This window comes from Carcharhinus amblyrhynchos, unplaced genomic scaffold, assembly GCF_965287045.1.
Source record: "Carcharhinus amblyrhynchos unplaced genomic scaffold, sCarAmb.v2.hapA scaffold_389, whole genome shotgun sequence".
NCBI classification, from domain to species: Eukaryota; Metazoa; Chordata; class Chondrichthyes; order Carcharhiniformes; family Carcharhinidae; genus Carcharhinus; species Carcharhinus amblyrhynchos.
The window spans coordinates 98,559-122,122 of NW_027650129.1; the positions used below are offsets into that span (position 1 = coordinate 98,559).

The 23,564-nt window shown below is 50.5% G+C and overlaps 1 protein-coding gene across 2 annotated transcripts; it reads left to right on the forward strand.

The window, feature by feature from the left end:
• The first annotated feature begins 633 nt into the window (after positions 1-633).
• LOC145339300 (mitoferrin-1-like) lies at positions 634-23,351 on the forward strand. Of its 2 annotated transcripts, none has more exons than XM_080183723.1 (4): positions 634-880; positions 13,563-13,791; positions 19,877-19,933; positions 22,837-23,351. In XM_080183723.1, exons 1-4 carry the CDS (start codon positions 701-703, stop codon positions 23,340-23,342), a joined length of 972 nt encoding a protein of 323 aa, XP_080039849.1. In that variant the 5' UTR covers positions 634-700; the 3' UTR covers positions 23,343-23,351. The 2 variants fall into 2 exon arrangements, with proteins under 2 accessions (XP_080039849.1, XP_080039851.1); XM_080183725.1 differs by lacking the exon at positions 634-880 and adding an exon at positions 2,648-2,659.
• The last annotated feature ends 213 nt before the right edge of the window (positions 23,352-23,564 follow it).

Below are 23,564 nucleotides of genomic sequence, written 5' to 3' on the forward strand. Positions count from 1 at the left end.
GTTGAGCCAGATGTTGTGTAGTAATTGGGGGGGGGTGGTTTGGGAGTTTGCTGTGTAGTAATCGGTGGGGGGGGGGAGTTGAGCCAGATGTGTAGTAATTGGGGCGGGGGGTTTGGGAGTTTGCTGTGTAGTAATGGGGGGGATTTGGGAGTTTGCTGTGTAGTAATGGGGGGGGGGTTGAGCCAGATGTGCAGTAATTGGGGGGGATTTGGGAGTTTGCTGTGTAGTAATGGGGGCGGTAGTGGTTGTTGTGTAGTTATGCGGGGGGGCTGAGCCAGATATTGTGTAGTAATTGGGGAATTTTTTAATGAATGAGTCGAGTCACGGTGAAATGTAACAATGTGCCGGGGGCGGCACCCTCTCTCTGATTGGACAATGTCTGTGTTGAGTGGCAGCCGCGCCCACCAATAGGGCGCCGGTGCCCGGCCCCGATTGGTCGTGATGCACAGACTCCCCGCCCCCTCCCCGGCGCAACGTGACGCCCTGATTGACAGGCCCCACCCCTCTCCCGCCCCATTGGCCGGGCCTCCCGCCGCTGATTGGCCCAGAGGGATGAAGGGGAGGAGCCTCTGTCACGTCGGCCGCCGGGGGGGCGGGGCTATGTACCCGAGGGGGGGAGGGGGAGAGGGAGAGAGGATTCCCCATCCACCCTCTGACCCACACACACACACACACACACAGTGCCACCCGCACCCTGGCCATGGAGGTGGCCTGTGTCCAGGGGCTGGAGCCTCGACAGGAGCCGCCCTGTGTCCAGCCAGTCCCGTCGGATCAGTATGAGAGCCTGCCCGAGGCTATGCCCATCAGCACCCACATGATGGCAGGATCAGTGGCTGGCATCATGGAGCACTCAGTAATGTTCCCCCTCGACTCTGTCAAGGTGAGAGAGACCTGTCACTGTACCTGTCTCTATGTCTGTCCCTGTGTCACTGTATCTGTCTCTGTGTCAGTGTGTCACTGTCTCTGTCTCTGTGTCAGTGTGTCTCTGTATCTGTCCCTGTGTCAGTGTGTCTCTGTATCTGTCTCTGTATCAATGTGGCTCAATGTGCCTCTGTATCTATTTCTATCGCTGTGTATAACACACTGGCGTCGTGGAGTACTCAGTAATATTCTCCCTCGACTCTGTCAAGATGACTGAGTGAGAGAGAGAGAGACCTGTCTCTGTATCTGTCCCTGTGTCAGTGTGTCCCTGTCTCTGCCCCTGTGTCAGTGTGTCCCTGTCTCTGCCCCTGTGTGAATGTGTCACTGTATCTGTCCCTGTGTCAGTGTGTCACTGTCTCTGTCCCTGTGTCAATGTGTCCCTGTCTCTGTCCCTGTGTCAGTGTGTCACTGTCTCTGTCCCTGTGTCAGTGTGTCTCTGTATCTGTCCCTGTGTCAATGTGTGTATACTATCCCTGTCTCTGTCTCTGTGTGTGATCCCCTGGGCTGGGGGTGTGTACTATACACTGGCATCGTGGAGCACAGTAAGAAGTCTCACAACACCAAGTTAAAATCTAACAGGTTTATTTGGTAGCAAAAGCCACTGGCTTTTGGAGAGCAGCTGCTTCGTCAGGTAAGTGGGATTTCAGTTCACAAACAGGGCATATAAAGACACAAACTCAATTCACAAAATAATGATTGGAATGTGAATCTTTACAGGAAATCAAGTCTTAAAGGCACAGACAATGTGAGTGGAGAGAGGATGAAGCACAGGTTAAAGAGATGTGGATTGTCTCCAGACAGGGCAGTTAATGAGATTTTGCAAGCCCAGACAAGTCGTGGGGGTTACAGATAGTGTGACATAAACCCAAAATCCCGGTTGAGGCCGTCCTCATATGTGTGGAAAATCATGATACATGCATTAATGTTCCCCATCGACTTGTGTGTGTCTGTGTATGTATGCATTTGTGTGCTTGTATGTGTGTCTGTGTGTGAGAGAGAGAGAGAGGCCTCAATCTATCTGTATATGTATATCCCTGTATCAATGTGTATATATCTATCCCTGTCTCTGTGTGTGATCCCCTGGGCTGGGGGTGTCCATAATCCACTGGCATCATGGAGCACTCAGTAATGTTCTGCTTGACTCTGTCAAGGTGAGTGTGAGAGAGAAATCTATCTGTATCTGTCCCTGTGTCAATGTGTCTCTGTATCTGTCTCTGTGTGTGAATCCCCTGTGCTGGAGATGTGTATGATACGATAAGAAGTCTCACAACACTAGATTAAAATCCAATGTGTGTAGAATACACTGGGATCATGGAGCACTCAGTAATGTTCCCCCTCGACTCTGTCAGGGTGAGTGTGTATGTGTGTGAGAGAGAGAGAGAGAGAGACTTCAAATCTATCTGTGTCTGTATATCCCTATATCAATGTGTACATATCTATCCCTGTCTCTGTCTCTGTGTGTGATGCCCTGGGCTGAGGATGTGTATAATACCTGGTGTATAATATCTGTGTGTGTGAGAGAGAGAGAGTGTGTGTGGAGCAATCACTAATGTTCCCCCTCGACTCTGCCAAGTGTGAGAGAGACCTGTCTCTGCGTCTGTCTCTGCGTCTGTCTCTGCGTCTGTCTCTGCATCTGTCTCTGCATCTGTCTCTGCATTTCAGTCTCCTAAACTGTGGGTGTGTACAATACACTGGCAACGTGCAGCACTGAGTAATATTCCCCCTCGACTCTGTCAAGGTGAGTGAGTGAGAGAGAGAGAGAGACCTGTCTCTGTTTCTCAGTCCCCTGGGCTGGGGGTGTGTACTACACATTGGCATCATGGAACTAATGTTCCCCATCGACTCTGTCAAGGTGAGAGAGATCGGTCCCTGTATGTGTCTCTGTGTCAATCTGTATCTACCCCTGCCTCTGTCTCTGTGTGTGATCCCCTGTGCTGGGGATGTGTATCATACACTGGCATCATGCAGCACCCAGTCATATTTCCCCATCGACTCTGTCAAGGTGAGTGAATGAGAGGGATCTGTCTGTGTATCCATCTATCTTGTATCTGTCTCCAGATTCAATACCCGAGGCTGGAAGTGTATATAATACACACTGGGGATTCAGTCATAATCATTCAGTTGAGTGAAAGAATGGGATCAGTGCGTGTCTGTCTCTGTCCCTGAATACCCTGGGTGAGAGTGCACTCTATATATTAACAGCATGAGGACTGGTCTCTGCTGTAATGTATACCTTCATCTGGTGGATTCAGTTGTGGGGAAGAGTGCGTTCAGTAAATAACATGGGACTGGTCTCTGCGTCATGAACACACCTTCTTTCGATAAGTTAGGCCCATGTTTATATATAACAGCACTGAGGTAACATGAACCTGTGGGATAAAATTATGTTCTATTCATAACTCTCTGGGACGGCTGTACTCTTTACAACCGAGCATTGCAGTGTGCTTTCTGTAACACTGGAATCACATCTGTATCTGCCTGCTGTACACGAGATAAATGGTCCATTCTCAGTATAACAGTGTTGGACCTCCTCTCTGGGAAACATGCACCTTAGCCTGTGGTTTGTGTCCTGCTGCAGGAGTCCATTCTATGCTGTGTAAAGTATCAATTCAATGTTCCCATATTCCTCAACAGCGAAGCAGTGTGCCCCAACTGGAGCAAAGAGCAGTAGGACAGACAAGATCACTGGGCTTGTGCAGACTCGATGGGCTGAATGGTCTGTGATGCACTATTCTATATGATCCTATGCAGAACCCTGAGACTAATTTGTGAGAATAAGATGCATCTTGACCAGGGATAGGTGTCCATTCTATACAGGGGTGGCATGGTGGCACTGTGGTTAGCACAGCGCCAGGGACCCGGGTTCAGTTCCGGTCTTGGGTCACTGTCTGAGTGGAGTTTGTACCGTGTTCTCCCTGCGTCTGTGTGGGTTTCCTCCGGGTGCTCCGGTTTCCTCCCACACTCTGAAGATGAGTGGCCTCGGTGGATTGCCCCTGAGTATCCAAGGGATTAGCTGGGGTCAATGCATGGGGTTATGGGGATAGGGCTGAAAGGCCTCCTTCTGCACTGCAGGGATCCGATATAGGAACAAGCAGGAATCGTCTGTCAGAGGCAGGTACAATGACAGCATTTGTAAGACATTTGGACAGGTACATGGAAGGGAAAGCTTTAGCATGATATGGGCTGAGTTCAATTGAGAAAACCTGGTCAGCATGGAGGAGTTGGGCCGAAGGGCCTGTTCCCATGCTGTATCTGTCTCTGGCTCCAAGTCTAGGAGAATGTCAGACGTTGTGATTTGTTGTTAAGTAGCGAGCTGGTGATGGTGTGGGTCGCTGGTGATGCTGAAACATTCCTGTGCAGGGCACAGCTGGATTTCAACTGAAATGTAACTTGTGAAAGTTGAAATTGGAGCTGTGTTCAGTCTTCCCCACTCGACTGCTGTGTAATATTGCTGCTTGCCAGGGCGTTGGTTCAGTCCGCAGACTGGGAGCAGCTCTCCATCCTGTTTGAGAGTTTCCTGGACTGAGTGTGTGTGCCGATGGCTCTGCAGGAATGCTCAAACCACCTTGTGAATCTGTCTGAAAAAATCAGGATTTTGAGGGGGGGTGGGTTAGCACTGCTGCCTCACAGCGCCAGGGACCCGGGTTCGATTCCCGACCTTGGGTCACTATCTGTGTGGCGTTTGCACATTCTCCCCGTGTCTGCGTGGGTTTCCTCCGGGTGCTCCGGTTTCCTCCCACAGTCCGAAAGACCTGCTGGTTAGATGGACTGGCCATGCTAAATTCTCCCCCGGTGTACCCGAACAGGCACTGGAGTGTGGCAACTGTGGGATTTTCACAGTAACTTCATTGCAGTGTTAATGTAAGTTGACTTGTGACACAAATAAAAAAAAATTGTTTTCCCGTCAGAAAATACTCCTGCTTCAACAACTCCCAACAAGCCATTTGGCCCATTGAGTTTGCACCAATTCTCTGACAGAGCATCTTACTCAGGTCCCCTTCCACCTCTCGATCCTCTTAACCCAACACATTTACTTTGGTTTGATTTATTATTGTCACATGTATTATATACAGTGAAAAGTGTTGTTTCTTGCACGACACAGACAAAGCATACCATTCATAGAGAAGGAAAGGAGAGAGTGCAGAATGTAGTGTTACAGTCTTAGTTAGGGTGGAGAGAAAGATCAGCTTAGTGCGAGGTAGGTCCATTCAGAAGTCTGACAGCAGCAGGGAAGAAGCTGTTCTTGAGTCAGTTGGTACGTGACCTCAGACTTTTGTATCTTTTTCCCGAAGGAAGAAGGTGGAAGAGAGAATGTCCGGGGTGTGTGGAGTCCTTAATTCTGCTGGCTGCTTTGCCGAGGCAGCAGGAAGTGTGGACAGAGTCAGTGGATGGGAGGCTGGTTTGTGTGATGGACTGGGCTACATTCCTGACCTTTTGTAGTTTCTTGTGGTCTTGGGCAGGGCAGGATCCCATATCAAGCTGTGATATAACCAGAAAGAATGCTTTCTATGGGGCATCTGGAAAAGCTGGTGAGAGTCGTAGCGAACATGCCAAATTTCCTTAGTTTTCTGAGAAAGTAGAGGCGTTGGTGGGGCTTTCTTAACTGTAATGTCGGCCTCTTTCAGATGAGATGTTAAATCGAGGCTCCCTTCTGTTGATGTGACGATAACGTTTCAGGAAAAGCCACAACGTGGACATTATCACATTGCTGTTTGTTGGAGCTTGCTGTGTGTAGACTGGAAAGCGTGTTTCTGTAATACAGCAATGGCTACACTGTGTGCACTAATGTTTGGACGTGCAGTTCATGAAAAGCACGCTATTTCTCAATGCAAATCTTTTCATTAGTCTGAAACAATGTGCTTGCTGACTTTGCCAGTTCTGGTATCCTTGCTTGTCCACCTATCTGCCTCGGTATCACATGGCCCTATGAGATAGATCTGCAACCCCTCCTGTTTATTGCTGCACCATCAGTGACAATGCCTTCAGCTGCCTCTGAGCTGTTGTTGCCTTCCCTCGGAGAAACTCTCTGCCTCTTGGTCATGCTCTGACCTCTTACATAGCTTTGGCCTGTCTTACACCCTCCTGCTGTGGCTCACGTTTTGATTGGTGGAGCACCTCGGAATGTCTTCGACTGCGAAAGGTGCTATCCTCCTTACCTTGAAAGGGTGTCATTGTTCTCTGAAGCAGTCGGCACTTTTTGCTCGATTGAATTTTGACTTGGTTTCTCCTGGCCGTTTCTGAGTCTTTCTCACCTCTCCAATGGTTCCTTCATTCTTTCAGTGTGCAGTAGGATTGTGTAATGGGATTGTGTGTTCTGGCTGGTGATTTACGTTATGTCAACAGTGACTCATGACTTGGTGGAGATTTTGGTGAATCAGAACACAGTGTTGCAAAGTTGAGCTCACTTCCTTTCTGGATCTGAGTTCGAACACTTGGTCCTCCAACTGGGACTCAGGTGAAATGTCAGGGATTGATTTAATTTGATTTGTTGTTGTCACGTGTCAGATTACAGTGAAAAGTATCATTTCTTGTGCGCAATACAGGCATACAGTTCATGGAGTGCACAGCAGGAGAAGGAAAGGAGAGGGTGCAGAATGTAGTATGACAGTTGTAGCGAGGGTGTAGAGAAAGATCAACTTAATGTGAGGTAGGTCCATTCAAAAGTCTGACAGCAGCAGGGAAGAAACTGTTCTTGAGTCGGTTGGTACGTGACCTCAGACTTTTGTATCTTTTTCCCAACAGAAGAAGGTGGAAGAGAGAATGTCCAGGGTGTGAGGGGTCCTTTATTATGCTGGCTGCTTTGCTGAGGCAGCGGGAAGTGTAGACAGTCAGTGGATGGGAGGCTGGTTTGAGTGATGGACTGGACTCCATTTGCAATCCTGTGAAATTCCTTGCGGTCTTGGACAGAGCAGGAGCCCAGACCAAGCTGTGATACAACCAGAAAGGATGCTTTCTATGGTGCATCTTTAAAAGTTGGTGAGGGTCGTAGCTGACATGCCAAATTTCCTTAGTCTTCTGAGAAAGTAGAGGCATTAGTGGGCTTAGTTCACTACAGTGTTGGCATTGGGGGGATCAGGACAGGTTGTTGGTGATCTGGGCACCTAAAAACTTCAAGCTCTCAACCATTTGCGCTTTGTTTCCATTAATATAGACAGGGATACGTTCTCCTTTACGCTTCCTGAAGTCAATGACAATCTCCCTCATTGACATTGAGGGAGAGATTATTGTTGCCGCACCAGTTCACCAGATTCTCTATCTCATTCCTGCACTCTGTCCCGTCATTGTTTGAGATCCGACCCTCTATGGTGGTGTCGTCAGCAAACTTGAAAATTGAATTGGAGTGAGAGGAGTTTCACTGGCTGGAATCTTTTCCTCTGAAAGCTCAGCTGGGGGTGATGGGGAATGAGGAGCGATTATCGGGGTGGGATAGCTGAACATGGGCGCTCTTGCGCTGTTGGGCTTGTTACTGACATGTCCATGTGTAGTACGGTGAACCCTGTGGTGGAGGCAGCCAGGAAATCACCGTGCCTGTCATTACCCGCTGGGGGCACCATATTTACGGGTTGCCTGCACCATCACTTCCTCTTCAACCCTTCCTTGGGTTACCCTGCACCACAGAGGGTGGCACAGACAGATACCAATCCTGACATTAACATACACTCCCCAAAGGGGACGATACCGTGGCAACTCCCCATTAATCATGGAAGGGTTCACCTCACCAGGTACGTGCCACTGAGGTGCAAGGACAGAAATGACATTTATAACGAGTGACTGGCCAAAGTCAAATTCCACGTGTGAACTATTCCAGCCGCACTTCCCCCAAGAGCCAAAATTCCCACCCAAAGTTAATGGACCTTGACGTGGTCTGCTGAATTCTCTGTCCCAGCTAAGACGAGAAAATTCCACCCCGGAAGTTTGTCCCAATGTCAGGAAACATGGAAACCAGAAGCAGGAGGAGGCCATTCGGCCCTTCAAGCCTGCTCCAGTATTCATAATGATCGTGACTGATCATCGAATTCAGTATCCTGATCCCACCTCCCCCTGTCTCCCCACTGTCTCGCTCCCTTCAGCCCCGAGAACTAGATCTACAATCACACAACATTTTGGCCTCCCGGGGTATAGTAGATGGAGAGAGTACCAAAGGAGGCCTCTGAACTCACTGAGACCATTCCAGCTCTTCACTCTGGCTAACCACAAGCCAGATCGTCCCTCGTGCAACTGGGGATGACTTGCGTGTTGTTGTGTGTCTGAGAGATGGAACTGGTTTCTTTCACTGCTGCTCAGTGGTGAGTTGAGCCTTGATGAAGTTGCTTTCAGAAACAGGATGTCCAGTCTGGAGCTGGAGTCTGACAGGGTTCACCTGATTGGGAGCTCCAACTGCAGACTTGACCATGGAGGTCCCAACAAACACTTTGTCCATCAGCTTTGGACTGAGAATCAAAACTCTTGGATTGGACTCTGACCTCTGACTCTCCAGTCTTGCCCCAAAGGGTTGAGTGTGTGTAAGAGGGATGAGTTTGTCTCTCAGTCTCCGGGTGTTCCACTGTGCTTTGCAGTCAATGAAATACTTTGGCAATGCGGTCATGGTTGCAGGAAGTGCACAGCAAGCTGCAACAAATGAGGAGCAGTGTGAGACTGACCACATACTCTCCAGTGATTCGTATCAGGACATGGGAGAGAATTGCCCTATTTCTTCTGAGAAATAGTGCGGGAATGAGATAGAGAATCTGGTGAGCTGCTGCAGCAACAATAATCTCTCCCTAATGTCAACGAAATGCCAGTCGCTGAACTACAGCTGACCAGAAGTGTAACAGGGGTGGCACAGTGGTTAGCACTGCTGCCTCACAGTGCCAGGGACCCGGGTTTGATTCCCAGCTTGGATCAGTGTCAGTGTGGAGTCTGCACATTCTCCCCATGCCTGCGTGGGTTTTCTCCGGGTGCTCTGGTTTCCTCCCACACTCCAAAGATGCGCAGGTTAGGTGGATTGGTCATGCTGAATTGCCCCTTAGTGTCCTGGGCTGCATAGCTTAGAGGGATTAGTGGGGTCAATATGTAGGGATAGGGACTGGGTGGGATTGTTGTCGGTGCAGACTCAATGGGCTGAATGGCCTCCTTTTGCATGGTAGGGATTGTACGAACAGGTCCTGTCCCTTTTACTGACCTCAAACCAAGCGCTGGTGTGTTTGTGGCTGTGTGGCCTGGTGTAAGGTGGGCTGTGTGTAACTGTCAACCTCTGCTCTCCTGTTCTGGCACTGCTTGCAGATGGTTCAGAAGCTGAAATTGGCGCTGTGTGTTGTGAGAATGATTGGGTAAAATTCAGTGTGCGTGTGCGTGCGTGCGCCATGAGTCAGAAATTGGCCAGCTGTGATCTGTATACCCCAGTCACAGTTTGATTAAGATGTTTACACATGTCCTCAACACGCAAGGCTGTGTATATAAGCACAATCTTTTCACAGTACGGGAGGCAGAGTTGACACGAAATGCATTTGTATTGACAAAATGTCAACTCCTTACAGTGGACAAGAGGACATTCAGTCCATCGAATCTACACTGACTCTGTAACAGAGCGTCTGACTCAGTCACCCCCAATCCTCACAACCCCACCCATTTACCATGGCTAATCCCATATGACCAACACCTCTTTGGACACGATGGGGCAATTTAACATGGCCAATCCACCTGACCTTATTTGTGGATTGTGGGAGGAAACCCACACCGACATGGGGAGAATGTGCAGACTCCACACAGTCAGTGATCCAAGCCGGGAATTGAACCCAGGTCCCTGGCGCTGTGAGGCAGCAGTGCTAACCACTGTGCCACTGTCTTCTCTTCCAGTTTGACCCAACATGGCCGTACGAGTAATGTCTCTTTTTTTAAGCTGTGTTGATGGGTTCGAGTGGGAGTGATGCGCTGCTGTATCAGTGGAGAGACTGCTGAGATTGGGCTGGGGGTAAAACTGTGCTCGAGGGGAGAATGCTACAAGGCAGCACCCTCATCAGAAATGAATGGGACCAACCCATGTCTCTCTGAGCAGGCTCAGAGATTGCAAGATTGTCCTTTCCCTGGCCCACGTCGTTCCAACAAAAGGTTCATCAACGGCAGCACAGTGGTTAGCACTGCTGCCTCACAGCACTGGGGATCCACGTTCAGTTCCCGGATCGGGTCGCTGTCTGTGTGGAGTCTGCATGTTCTCCCCGTGTCTGCGTGGGTTTCCTTCGGGTGCTCTGGTTTCCTCCCACAGTCCATAGATGTGTGGGTTAGGTTGATTGGCCATGCTAAATTGACCCTTAGTATTCGGGGGACTAGCTAGGGTGAATACGTGGGGTTACTGGAATCGGACTTGGGTGGGATTGTTGTTGGTACAGACTTGATGGGCTGAATGGCCTCTTGTGAACTGTAGGGATTCTCGGAGACTAATCCTTGGGATGAAGGGACTGTCCTGTGAGGAAAGATTAAATAGGCTGAGCCTTTATCGTACGGACTTGAGAAGAATAACGGGCAACCTTATTTAAGCAGATAATAGTCTCACAGGGCCCAACAGGGTCGATGGGTTGGGGGAGGGAGATTGTAGGGAGATTACAGAGACGGGGCAATAAATTAATCATGGAAGGACTTGAAAAGAAATGTCGGAGCTTTAAAGCGAAGGGGTAATTGAGTGGGGAAGCTGTGTACAAATGAGGAGGATACAGGTGGCAGAATTCTCCCCTGTTGATGGGGAGAGATTAGAGACTTTGGTAGCTTCTTTCCACATGGGCTGCAGTTGCTGATTTGCTGGCAATCTCTCAATCCTGGCTGGTGAATGAGCCAAGATGCTGAATTTGGACACTGGCCCCATGATAACATCCTCTTCGTACAAGTATCGTAGGGCTTGGGCAGAGACCCAAAGCAAATGTTTTTGAACAGGTTGCGCTCTGACCCCCTTTGTGTACTGTGTGTACAGTCAGGGTTTGATGCCATGTGCGTCTATGGAGATCACTGCCTTGTGGAGAAGGTTCCAGAACCGTCAGTGCTGTTGGGTTTCAGCTCACTGTTGAGAGGGTTGAAGGCGAGATTTTGGAATATGTCAGATGTCAGGAGTTCCTTGAGTTTAACTCCTGTCAAGGGATACAATTTGATTCATTATTATCACATGTATTGTTTCTTGCACACTATACAGACAAAGCATACCATTCATAGAATACAGAGAGGAGAAGGAAAGGAGAGGGTGCAGGATGCAGTTTAAGGGAGTGAGGGTTCACTGTGAAGAGCATTGAACGGGAGTTTAAAATGGAATGAGAGGGTGTGCTGGAGACATCTCGCGAGAAGTCACCAAACCCTGGCACCATCTTTCTTTTGACAATGGGCTCTTGGCTAACCGTTACAGTGTGTCTCTTAGCAAAACTCCTGAGGGAACTCAGGAACCCTTGGCCCCAACTTTCCTGTTCATCTGAAGACTTGGCATCAACCACATCCCAAAATATTCTTTGAAATAGTTGGAAGTCCTTGTCTTTGGCAAACGTTTAAGATGTCAGCATCGGTATCTTGAAAGCAGCGTGGTGAGAACCCGCTACCGCAGGGAGAAGCTGAAGCCAAGACAAGGCATGCACTTGTCAGGAAGCCAGGTAAACTAGGGAGAGAGAGGAGACAAGCTTCAGGAGGTCAGAGTACAGGACAAACATCGTCTGGACTGAATGGTTTTTGTCCTGTTGAGATGCGAGCGAGAATGACTGATACTGTGTCCCCATGGGCAGTGCACAAGTGTTGGCTCCGTTGAGGTACAGGAGTGGGTTAAATGTCTTGCTCAAGTCCCTTTGTGCTGATGTACATGCGGATCACTGAGCTTGCAGGTTATCAGTGAAGAAAGCATTCGATAGCCCTGAGCAGTTGTCTGTTGCTCCCTGAAGCCTTGTCTGTCTGATAAGGGTGGGGCAGTTTGATGGCTCTTTGCCCGTCTTTATCATTGCCCCAGAGTAGCGTTCTTGGAATTGAGTTCGGCGAATCAGCAGGGGAGCCCCTGATAAGGCCAAGTAACTGCTGTGTTTCTGGCATGGTCGAGTTGGCACACAGGATCTCTGGAAGAAAAGCAATGGTCTTCTCCCCAGCGCCCTTCAACATGACTCTTTTAAAGCTGGTCATTGGTTTCACGGGATCTTGCTGAGCGTTGCCACATTTACAAGCACAGGAATGGAAGTGTTTGCTTTGGGTTGTCCTGAGACAGACAAGCAGGAGGAGGCCATTTGGCCCTTCGAGCTTGCTCCGCCATTCACTCTGTTCATTGAATTCAATATCCTGATCCCCCGTTTTTCCCCCCCATATCCCTTGATCCCTTTAGCCCCAAGAGCTATACCTAATTTCTTCTTGAAATCATATATTTTGGCCTCAACGACTTTCTGTGGGAGTGAATTCCACACATTCCCCACCCTCTGGGTGAAGAAATTTCTCCTCACCTCAGTCCTAAAAGGTTTATCCCCTTATCCTCAAACTCTGACCCCTAGTTCTGGACTCCCCCCACCATCAGGACCATTCTTTCTGAATCTACCCTGTCGAATCCTGTTTGAATTTTATAAGTTTCTGTGAGATCCCCTCTCAGTCTCCAGTGAATATATTCCGAATGGACTTAGTCTGTCCTCGTATGTGACAGACCTGCCATCCCAGCAATCAGCCTGGTAAACCTTCGCTGTACTCCCTCTGTAGCAAGGACATCCTTCCTCAGATAAGGACACCAAAGCTGCACACAATAGTCCAGGTTGTGGCGATGCCAGTGTTAGACTGGGATGGGCACAGTGAGAAGTCACACAACACCAGGTTGAAGTCCAATGGGTTTATTTGGTAGCATGAGCTTTCGGAGTGTTACTCCTCCATCAGAGGACTCACTCAAATCTGGAATCATCTTGCAATTGTGTCTGTCTGTATATGCCATGTTTGTGAACCTACCTCTCCACTCACCTGATTTGGTTTGATTTATTCTTGTCACATGTAAAAAGTGAAAAGTCTTGTTTCTGCGCACAACACAGACATAGCATACAGTTCATACAGAAGGAAAGGAGAGAGTGCAGAATCGAGTGTCACAGTCATAGCTTGGGTGTAGAGAAAGATCAATTTAATGCGAGGTAGGTCCATTCAAAAGTCTGACAGCAGCAGGGAAGAAGCTGTTCTTGAGTCGGTTGGTACATGATCTCAGACTTTTGCACCTTTTTCCCGACGGAAGAAGGTGGAAGAGACAATGTCCGGGGTGCGTGGGGTCTTTGAGTATCCTGGCTGCTTTGCCAAGGCAGCGGGAAGTGTAGACAGACTCAATGGATGGGAGGCTGGTTTGTGTGATGGATTGGGCCAGATTCACGACCTTTTGCAGTGATTCTGCAGTGATATAACCAGAAAGAATGCTTTCTCTGGTGCATCTGTGGTGAGTTTTGTCACTGAGATGCCAAATTTCCTCATGATGAAGGGGCAGCGCTCTGAAAGCTCGTGATTCCAAATAAACCTGTTGGACTTGAACCTGGTGTTACGAGTCTATTCACTGTGTCCACAATATTCCAGGCGGGGCCTCCTGTCCAATTGCAGGTAAAGGCGCTGTAGCAATGCAAGAGTTGTATTTCTCCGGGGGAGGGTAGTATCTGTGAGTCACTTTCTGATGTGGTTTCTTTCCCCCTCCCTTTCCACAGACACGCATGCAGAGTTTACAGCCTAACCCTAAGGCGCAGTACAAGAATGTATTTGATGGCCTGCTGCGGATAATGAACACAGAGGGATACTGGAGACCTTTCCGAGGACTGAATGCAATGGTGCTTGGTGCAGGACCCGCTCACGCAATGTACTTTTCCAGCTATGAGAAAATGAAACGGACTTTTAGTGATGCCTTCGGTAACGGTGGCAATAGTCACTTAGCAAACGGTATTTGCCCATTAAGTCCGATGAATTCTATACTCTAACATTCTGCTCCAAGCCTGGCTCCCCTCTGTATTTAACCAGCCAGCCAGTGTAAGCTTTTCTGTAGTCTTTGTGTCTTGTTTGCATGCCTATCTGTTAGATTGTGTTGTCATTCAGCCACTCCTCTCTGGAGCGGCAAAGTGAAGCTAAAGTTTATTTACTCGTGTCACAAGTAAGGCTCACGTTAACACTGCAATGAAGTTCCTGTGAAAATCCCCGAGTCGACACACTCTGGCGCCTGTTCGGGTACACCGAGGGAGAATTTAGCATGGCCAATGCACTCTAACCAGCACGTCATTCGGACTGTGAGAGGAAACCGGAGCACCCGGAGGAAACCCACACAGACACGGGGAGAACGTACAAACTCCACACAGACAGTGACCCGAGCCGGGAATCGAACCCGGGTCCCTGGCGCTGTGAGGTAGCAGTGCTAACCCACTGTGTCAAAAGTCTGACTGTCACCCTATCCGCTCTTAGCTTGAGGTTTGTTCTAGTGTTCTGAGTTCAGTCCATCGCTCACTGTCACATCAAGTCGCTTCCTGCATTGACAATCTGGTACCCAGTAACTTGCAATGTCCACAGCTGTTCAGTGTGCGCCAGCCTGAGGCACCTGTAAACCACAGGGTGCCAAGTCAAATAGGGCAGCACAGTGGCACAATGGTTAGCACTGCTCTCTACAGCCCCAGGGACACGGGTTCGAGCCCCAGCTCAGGTCACGACCTGTGTGGAGTTGGCACTTTCTCCCCGTGTCTGCGTGGGTTTCCTCCGAGAGCTCCGGTTTCCTCCCATACTCAAAGCTGTGCGGGTTAGGGGGATTGGCCATGCTTAGTGTCAGGGGGATTAGTGGGGTAAATAAGTGGGGTTATGGGAATGCATGGGTGGGATTGTGGTCAGTGCAGACTCAATGGGCCAAATGGCCTCCGACTGCACTGTAGGATTGTATTAATGGGGCCCAGACACTTCAGATTTACCTCCAGCTGAATGGGGCAAGTCCATGCCCAGAGGGTGAGTGAGACCCATGACTGTCACTGTAAGGGCAGTTTTCCGGGCTTCCGGATTGAGCGTCAGAAACATTCCCACTGGGATTAACAGGGAAGGTGATTGGGAAGCAAAGGGGCACCCACTCAATGAGTGGCCTCAGTGAGAGATGTTCTCCTTTTGAGCTGTGAACTGATACTGGTCTTAAAAGTTTATTTATTAGTGTCGTAAGTGAGGCTTACATTAACACCGCAATGAAGTTACTGTGAAAATCCCCTGAGGTGCCACACTCCGGTGCCTGTTCGGGTACACTGAGGGAGAATTTAGCACTTAACCAGTGTATCTTAAGGACTGTGGGAGGAAACCGGAGCACCCGGAGGAAACCCATGCAGACACGGGGAGAATGTGCAGACTCCGCACAGACAGTGACCCAAGCCGGGAATCGAACCCAGGTCCCTGGCGCTGTGAGGCAGCAATGCTAACCCACTGTGCCACCGTGCCGCCCATTCTATTGCACCTTGCATCGTTTCAGGATGTCCCAAGCTCCCTGCAGGCCAACAATGGCCTTTTTGATGAAGGGCACTTATTGTTGTGATGCAACGCTGCGCTCATGAATGGATTATCTGTTCCAGTGACGTTGGGTGAAGGATAAATATTTGCTGGAACACAGCATATTGAGACAGGGCCCTGGAACAGTGTGAGAGTAACTCGAGACGACTCCTGTTGGACGCGCCTGGCACTGTAGCAACCCTAGCTCAGTGTTAGCGTGCCAGTGTCAGCTTGGATTGGCAGAGTGGATGGTCATTGTGTACCCTGTGTGCCGCCCTGAGCTCTGGGAATCGACTGTGGAATTCCCTCACCACCCCACTTTCCTTCTTGGCTCCACAATCCTGGAATCTTTGGCCTTTCCAGCGAGCTACGGGTCATCTGAGCCAATTGTCCTTGCCGGTCTCAATTATCAAACACCAGGCTCTGATATGAAAGGTGTTGATTAACTCGGCCTCGAGATCAAGTGAGGCACAAGAGACGGGGAAATTATATTTCCACTGGTCTGGTCTGTGTCCCCAGGTGGGATCCTGGGAGCAAAGAACAGCACAGGAACAGGCCCTGCGGCCCACCAAGTCTGTGCTGACGCAGATTCCTCTCTCATATTTTCTTGCCTCTGTGTGGTCCATGTCCGTCTATTCCCTGTCTACCCCTGTATCTATCCAGGTGCCTCTTGAACATTATTATAGAATCTGCTTCCACCACCTCCTCCAGCAGGGTGTTCCAGGCATTCTCCACCCTCTGTGTGGAAAAACTTGCCCCTTCCATCTCTTTTAAACTTTCACATTTTCAACTTATGCCCCTGAGTAATTGATCTTTCGACTCTGGGGAAAAAGACTCTGACTATCCACTCTATCCAAGCCTGTCATAATCTTGTAAGCCTCCATCAGGTTCCCCCCTCGTCCTCCGACACTCCAATGAAAATAATCCAGATTTATTCACCCTTTCTTCATAGTCCATATCCTCCAAACCGGGAAATATTCTGGTCAACCTCTCCTGCCCCCTTTCCAAAGCATCAACATCCCTTCCGGAGACCAGAATTGTCCACAATACTCTAAATGTGTCCTGACCAAAGTGGCTTCAATGTGACTTTCCAATGGGCCGAGCTGTGAGGAGATCAGCCGGATAATACTTGGTTGACTCTGGGTGAACTGGAACTTGCCAGTCGGAGTGGGACACAGCAGTCATCCTGCTTCTGGATTCATTTTGAGTCTGAGATTTCTCTTGACAAAGGAACTGTCCTCTGAGTGTCCAAGCCTATTGAGGAATCCGTTTTGCTGATGTTCTGTCTGCCTAGGAGCGGGTTTCTGGGGATATCAAATCCATCCTGCCTTGGTATCGGCGAGAACACCCGGAAGAGGAACAGGAGTGGACCAGTCGGCCCATCCAGTCTGTTCTGTCATACAGCAAGATCAGAGTAGATTTCCCACTTTCCCACCCAATCCCTTTGCCCCTCAATCTCTCCAACTGGCCAAGGTCTTCTGATCTATGTTTAGAATGTACTCCACTGAGCACTGGTGGCCCTCTGAAGGGAGATTTACAAATCCCTCCGCCTCCTGTCAAGCCCAAAGGGTTAACCCCCCTTATCCTGAGACAATGATTCTGAGTCGGCACGGTGGTACAGTGGTTAGCACTGCTGCCTCACAGCTCCAGGGACTCGGGTTCGATTCCCAGCTCGGGCTGTGTGTGTGTGTGTGTGTGTGTGTGTGTGTGTGTGTGTGTGGAGTTTGCACATTCTCCCTGTGTCTGCGTGGGTTTCCTCCAGATGCTCCGGTTTCCACCCCCAGTCCAAAGATGTGCGGGTTAGGCAGATTGGCCATGCTAAATTGCCCCTTGTGTCCTGGGATGTGTAAATTAGAGGAATTAGCGGATAAATATGTGGGATGACAAGGACAGCTCCTGGATGGGATTGTTTGTCAGTGCAGACTCAATGGGCTGAATGGCCTCATTCTGCACTGTAGGGTTTCTATGAGTGCTGAACCCTCCAGCCGAGAGAAGCAGCCTCTTCAGCCTGAACATTGTCAGCATTTTCAGTGTTTCTCTCAAGTTGATCTCAATGAATATTGGCCCATTCTGCTTGATGTTTAGATGGCTGAATCCAGGCCTATCCTGGGATACACTGGATTTGAACCATCGACAGCACCAGGCAGTGTCCTCTAGGTAGACCATTATAACTCCAGCCTTGGAATGAAGGCAGACCGCAAGAAATCATATTTTAATTCCAGTAGCTTCCAGTCAGCACTGCTCCCTCACAGCAACAGGGACCCAGGTTCAATTCCCAGCGAGGGTCACTGTTTGTGAGGAGTCTGCATGTTCTCCCCATGTCTGCGTGGGTTTCCTCTGGGTGCTCTGGTTTCCTCCCACACTCCAAAGATGTGCAGGTTAGGTGGATTGGCCGTGCTAAATTGTCCCTTAGTGTCAAAAGGTGCTTAGATGAGAGGGATTAGCGGGTGAAATATCTGAGGTTCCAGGCAATAGGCCTGGGTGAGATGCTCCTGGGGAATTTCACAGTAACTTGATTGCAGCGTGAACGTAGGCCTGACTTGTGACAAAAAAGATAAACCTTTTTACTTTGCTCTATCAGAGAGTCAGTGCGGACTCCATGGCTGCCTTCTGCAATGTCGGCACTCTGAGGTTCAATGTTCAACTTGTCAAAGTGGTGAGCACGTCAGTAACGTACACCTCAGTCCCAGGGTAGAATACGGCAGAGGGGGTGGGGGCAGAGGGGGTGGGGGCAGAGGGGGCAGATAAGGTGAGTCTTGGAAGAGGGGAAGACTGTCTTCACATGACTGCGGTTACAATGGTGAGAGAGGGATCTGTATTCTCTCTCTCTCTCTCTTCCTCTCTCTCTCTCTCTCCTCTCTCTCTCTCTCTCTCCCTCTCTCTTAACCAGCTTGTATCTTTGAATTAACTGCGAGACTGATGGTGGAGCCTCCAACAACACTGTGCAGGCAAATAAATGCAAAATGCTGACAGGAAGTGCAGGTCTGGCAGCATCTGTGGGGAGATTCCAGTCCGTGTGACCCTTGTACAGAACTTGGACCACCCACCCCGTTGAAGAGAAGGCCTGCCCGAGAGCTTGCAGGATCCTGGTGCCCCAGTGTCAGCTCATTGTGGCCGTCATTCAGACGATTCCTATCCCCCTTCCCTGGGTGTAAGTTATCGGGTTTCAGCCTGCCTTGTCATTGTATTTTCACTGGGGCACCCACTCCATCCCAGCCACGGAATCACAGTCCCGCATTCACTCGGAAAGCTGTGGCAATGTTTTGTTACGGAATAGTGTTTCCGAAATTCAAATTACTTTTCCTTCTGTACTTGTTCAGCTTTTCTGATGTCTCTCTCCCAGCTGCGTGATCTTTCTGTCTTGCCTTTCTCTTTGTTTCTCTCTCGCTCCCTTTTCTTTTCCCCCCCGCTCTGTCTTCATCTCCTCTCTCTCTTTCTTTCTCTCACGATATCCTTGGTAAAAAGAGCAAAGAAAAGCCCAGCACAGGAACAGGCCCTTCGGCCCTCCAAGCCTGTGCCGATCACTGGAGAAAATCTTTCTGCTGTTGCTTGGTCCCTATCTCTCCATTCCCTCCCGATTCATGTCCCCATCCAGATGTCTCTGAACTGTTGCTCACGTGCCTGCCTCCACCACCTCCTCTGGCAGTGTGTTCCAGGCACCCACCACTCTCTCGGTGAAAAACATCCCCCCGTACATCTCCCTGAAACTCTCCCCCCTCACACCTTGACCCCGTGTCCCCTTGTAACTGACACTTCCACCCTGGGAAAGAGTCTCTGACTATCCGCCCTGTCTGTGCCTCTTGTATTTTCGTATTCCTCTGTCAGATCTCCCCCTCTCTCCGTCTTTGCAGTGAAATCAATCCTAGTTTATTCTCCTCGTAGCCAACACCCCCGAGACCAGCCAACATCCCGGTGAACCTTCTTTTGCACTCTCTCCAAAGCGGCCACATCCTTCTGGTAGTGTAGAACATCGAACGTTCCTGCACAGCACAGGCCCTTCGGCCCTCAATGTCGCGCCAACCTGTGAAATCACTCTAAAGCCCATCTGACCTCCACCGTTTCAATATCATCCACATGTTTATTCAATGACCATTTCAATGCCCTTGGCGACCAGAACTGCATGCAATATCAGGGCTTTGTCATTGATGAGTTTGAACCTTTGGAGAATGATTGCACTGTGACTTGTTGCCGGAAGACTGTTTCTCCCCTTTTCCCTTCTTCCAGAAGCCAGGATTCTGGAAGTTCTAACATATTGTCTCTCTCTCTCTCTCTCGCTCTGTCCTGTGGCTGCTTTAAGAGTGTGTGGGCTAACGCAGTGCCATTGGAGGTGTATCAGGCACGTGTGGGCCAGATCCCGTGAGTCCCTGTGACACACTGCCTGTCTCTCGACACGCGTGCAGGGGCTGAGCGTGATGTTGTGGACACGGCACTGCGGGATCCTGGGTGACCACGACGTGGAGATGACGGCGAGACTTCTGTCTGGGTCTTGGTGACGCACTGATATCCACGTTCTGTTTGACAGGTATCGCTGGAGGTTTAGCAACCCTGTTGCACGATGCCATCATGACACCGGCTGAAGGTAACGACACCTCGACGGTGGGGGGGGGGAGGGCGGTGAGACGGTGTTCCAGTTCGTAATGGATTTTACCCTCATGGCCTTGATGCTGCTTCTGATGTGACCCCCTCAGGGTGTCCGATCTGACAGGGTGGAGCCCCCTTGGGGCAGGAGGGTGGTGAAGCATCAATGTGTAGCCAGGAGGGAGCAGATTGAGGTTGTAGTTTGATGTGGGGTGAGGAATGAATGACCGAGACCACACGCAGGCTTCCGGCCTTGCCAGGACAGGTGGCTCCGTGTATTCTCAGCATTGTCCAGAGTTACAGCATTGGCCAAACACAAGTCTTCAGACGGATCTCCCTGCCTTTGAGGGAGGTGGAAGTGGGGGAAAGAGGAATTTCTCAGGCAGGAATGGGCTGCACTGTGGGGCACAGAGCCGTGAACTATGATTAATTGGCAGAGGGGGAACATGGGTCTTTTCCTTCATTCGTGGGACATGGGCATCGCTGGCTGGGTCAGCATTTATTGCCCACCTCTAGTTGCCCTTGGAGGGCAATTGAGAGTCAACCACATTGCTGTGGCTCTGTGGTCACATGTAGGCCAGACCAGTTAAAGACAGCAGATTTCCTTCCCTGAAGGACATTAGTGAACCAGTTGGGTTTTTCCAACAATGGTTTCATGGTCATCAGTAGATCCTTAATTCCAGATATTTTTTATTGAATTCAAACTCCACCATCTGCCGTGGTGGGATTCGAACCCGGGTCCCCAGAAGGTTACCCTGGGTGTCTGAATGGTTAGTCCTGTGACAATATCACTGTGCCACTGCCTCCCCTATGGGCCAGAGGCTTCTCTCTGCTGCACTGGCTCTGAGATTGAGAGGTGTGGCATTGAGGTGGGATTTACTGACCACCGCATTCCACACCTTCCCTTCCCAACTGTCCAAACTCTCCCATCCCACCTGTGGCAAACACCTGCTGCTGCCAGGGCCCGCAAATGCCACCTGAAATTCAGGAGCAGGGTTTGAGGGTCCAGTATACCCACTCGGGCTGAATGGTCTGTCTGATGGGTCGGTGCGGATGGAGTCCCCAGGGTATGTGGAACTCTCATCCCAACTCGGGCCCAGGTCGACACTGAATCCCAGCTGAACAAGGGGCTGGAGTTTGACCATAGGTGCCGGATCATGCCTGGGAAATTGGGAAGTCAGTGCTGGGATTTGATGGATTGAGCTATAAGGAGAGGCTGGATAGACTGGGAATTTTTTCTCATAAGAACATAAGAAATAGGAGCAGGAGTAGGCCATCTAGCCCTTCGAGCCTGCCCCGCCATTCAATAAGATCATGGCTGATCTGTAGTGGATCAGTTCCACTTTCCCGCTTTCTCCCCATAACCCTTCATTCCCTGGTCTATCAGAAACCTATCTACCCGTGACTTAAATAGATTTAGCGAGGTAGCCTCCACCACTTCAACGGGCAGAGAATTCCAGAGATTCACCACCCTTTGAGTGAAGAAGTTCCTCCTCAACTCCGATCTAAACCGCCCCCCCCCTTATCTTGAGGCTGTGTCCTCGAGTCCTACTGTCCTTTCTAAGCGGGAAGAACCTCTCCACCTCTCCCCTATCCATCCCCTTCATTGTCTGATACGTCTCTATAAGATCCCCCCTCATCCTTCTAAACTCCAACGAGTACAGACGAGTATTTCGTCTCTCCTCATAGTCCAACCCCGTCAACTCCGGTATCAGCCGAGTGAACCTCCTCTGCACTCCCTCCAAGGCCAATATATCCTTGCACAAGTGCGGCGACCAAAACTGCACAGGGTACTCCAGCTGCGGCCTCACCAGTGCCCTGCACAGTTGCAGCAAGACCTCCCTACTTTTATATTCTATCCCCTTCGCTATAAAGGCCAGCATCCCATTCGCCTTCCTGACCACCTGCTGCACCTGCAGACTGGGTTTTTGCGACTCGTGCACAAGGACCCCCAGGTCCCTCTGCATCGTAGCATGCTGCAGCTTTTCACCCTTTAAATAGTAATCCCTCCGACTATTATTCCTGCCCAAGTGGATAACCTCACACTTGCTAACGTTGTACTCCATCTGCCAGGTCCTCGCCCACTCGTTCAGCCTATCCAGATCTCTCTGCAGACTTTCCACACCCTCCGCACAATTTGCTTTTCCACTCATCTTTGTGTCATCAGCAAATTTCGTCACCCTACACTCAGCCCCCTCCTCCAGATCATCTATATAAATGGTAAATAGCTGAGGCCCCAGCACCGATCCCTGCGGCACCCCACGAGTCACCAACCGCCAACCAGAATAGCACCCATTGATACCAACTCTCTGCCTCCTATTATTCTCTGGAGCGTAGGAGGCTGAGGGGTGATCTTATAGAGGTCTATAAAATAATGAGGGACACAGATCAGCGAGATAGTCAATATCTTTTCCCAAAGGTAGGGGAGTCTAAAACTAGAGGGCACTGGTTTAAGGTGAGAGGGGAGAGATACAAAAGTGCCCAGAGGGGCAATTCTTTCACCCAGAGGGTGGTGAGTGTCTGGAATGAGCTGCCAGAGGTGGTAGTAGAGATGGGTCCAATGTTGTGTTTTAAAAAGCATTCAGATAGTTACATGGGTACGATGGGTGGAGAGGGATGTGGGCTAAATGCGGGCAATTGGGATTAGCTTTGGGGGCTTTCAGAAAAGAGTAGCATGGACAAGTTGGGCCGAAGGGCTGTAAACCCATGCTGTAAACCTCTCTCTGAGTGGGGGAGGAGGACGATGTTGAGGGGGTGGGGGTGGGGGGCGGGGTGGAGGACGATGGGGTGGGGGTGGGTGTTGGTGGGGAAGCTGCTTCACTGGGGGCATTGTTTGGTGAAGCCATTGCCAGTGTGTCTCACTCTGTTGTCCTGTTTCTCCCCCCCACTCCCACCCCCACACAGCTGTCAAGCAGCGGATGCAGATGTTTAACTCCCCGTACACGGGGGTCCTGCAGTGTATCCGGCTGGTGCGGAGGTCGGAGGGGATCCGAGCGTTCTACCGCAGCTACACCACCCAGCTGACCATGAATGTGCCGTTCCAGGCCATCCACTTCATCACCTACGAGTTCATGCAGGAGCAGCTCAACCCGTGCCGCCATTACAACCCCGGCTCGCACGTGGTGTCGGGGGCCCTGGCGGGGGCCGCCGCCGCAGCCGCCACCACCCCGCTGGACGTGTGCAAGACGCTGCTCAACACCCAGGAGAACCTGAAGCTGGGGGCGCTGAGGAGGAGAGGCGGGCACCTCTCTGGCATGGCCAATGCCATCAGGACTGTCTACCAAGTCGGAGGCCTGCCCGCCTACTTCAAGGGCGTTCAGGCCCGCGTCATTTACCAGATGCCCTCCACTGCCATCTGTTGGTCAGTTTATGAATTCTTCAAGCACTTTATCACAAAGCAGCAGTCCTGAGGGTGAGCCCCCCCCAACCGACCCACCCCCCCCCCCCCTCTCCGCCGCTGCCACCGCCGCCGCCTCCCTTCTCCCGTCCCAGGGGAAGATGGCTCTCGGGTCGATTCCCTCCCAAGAGGTGTTGGAGGAAGGTGGCTGGCCTGGGCAACACCCTTGGAAGTTGGGAGCAGCCCCGCGCCCGGTTTGTCTTTCAGAGGGCACCCTCTCTGAACGTGAGGCAGT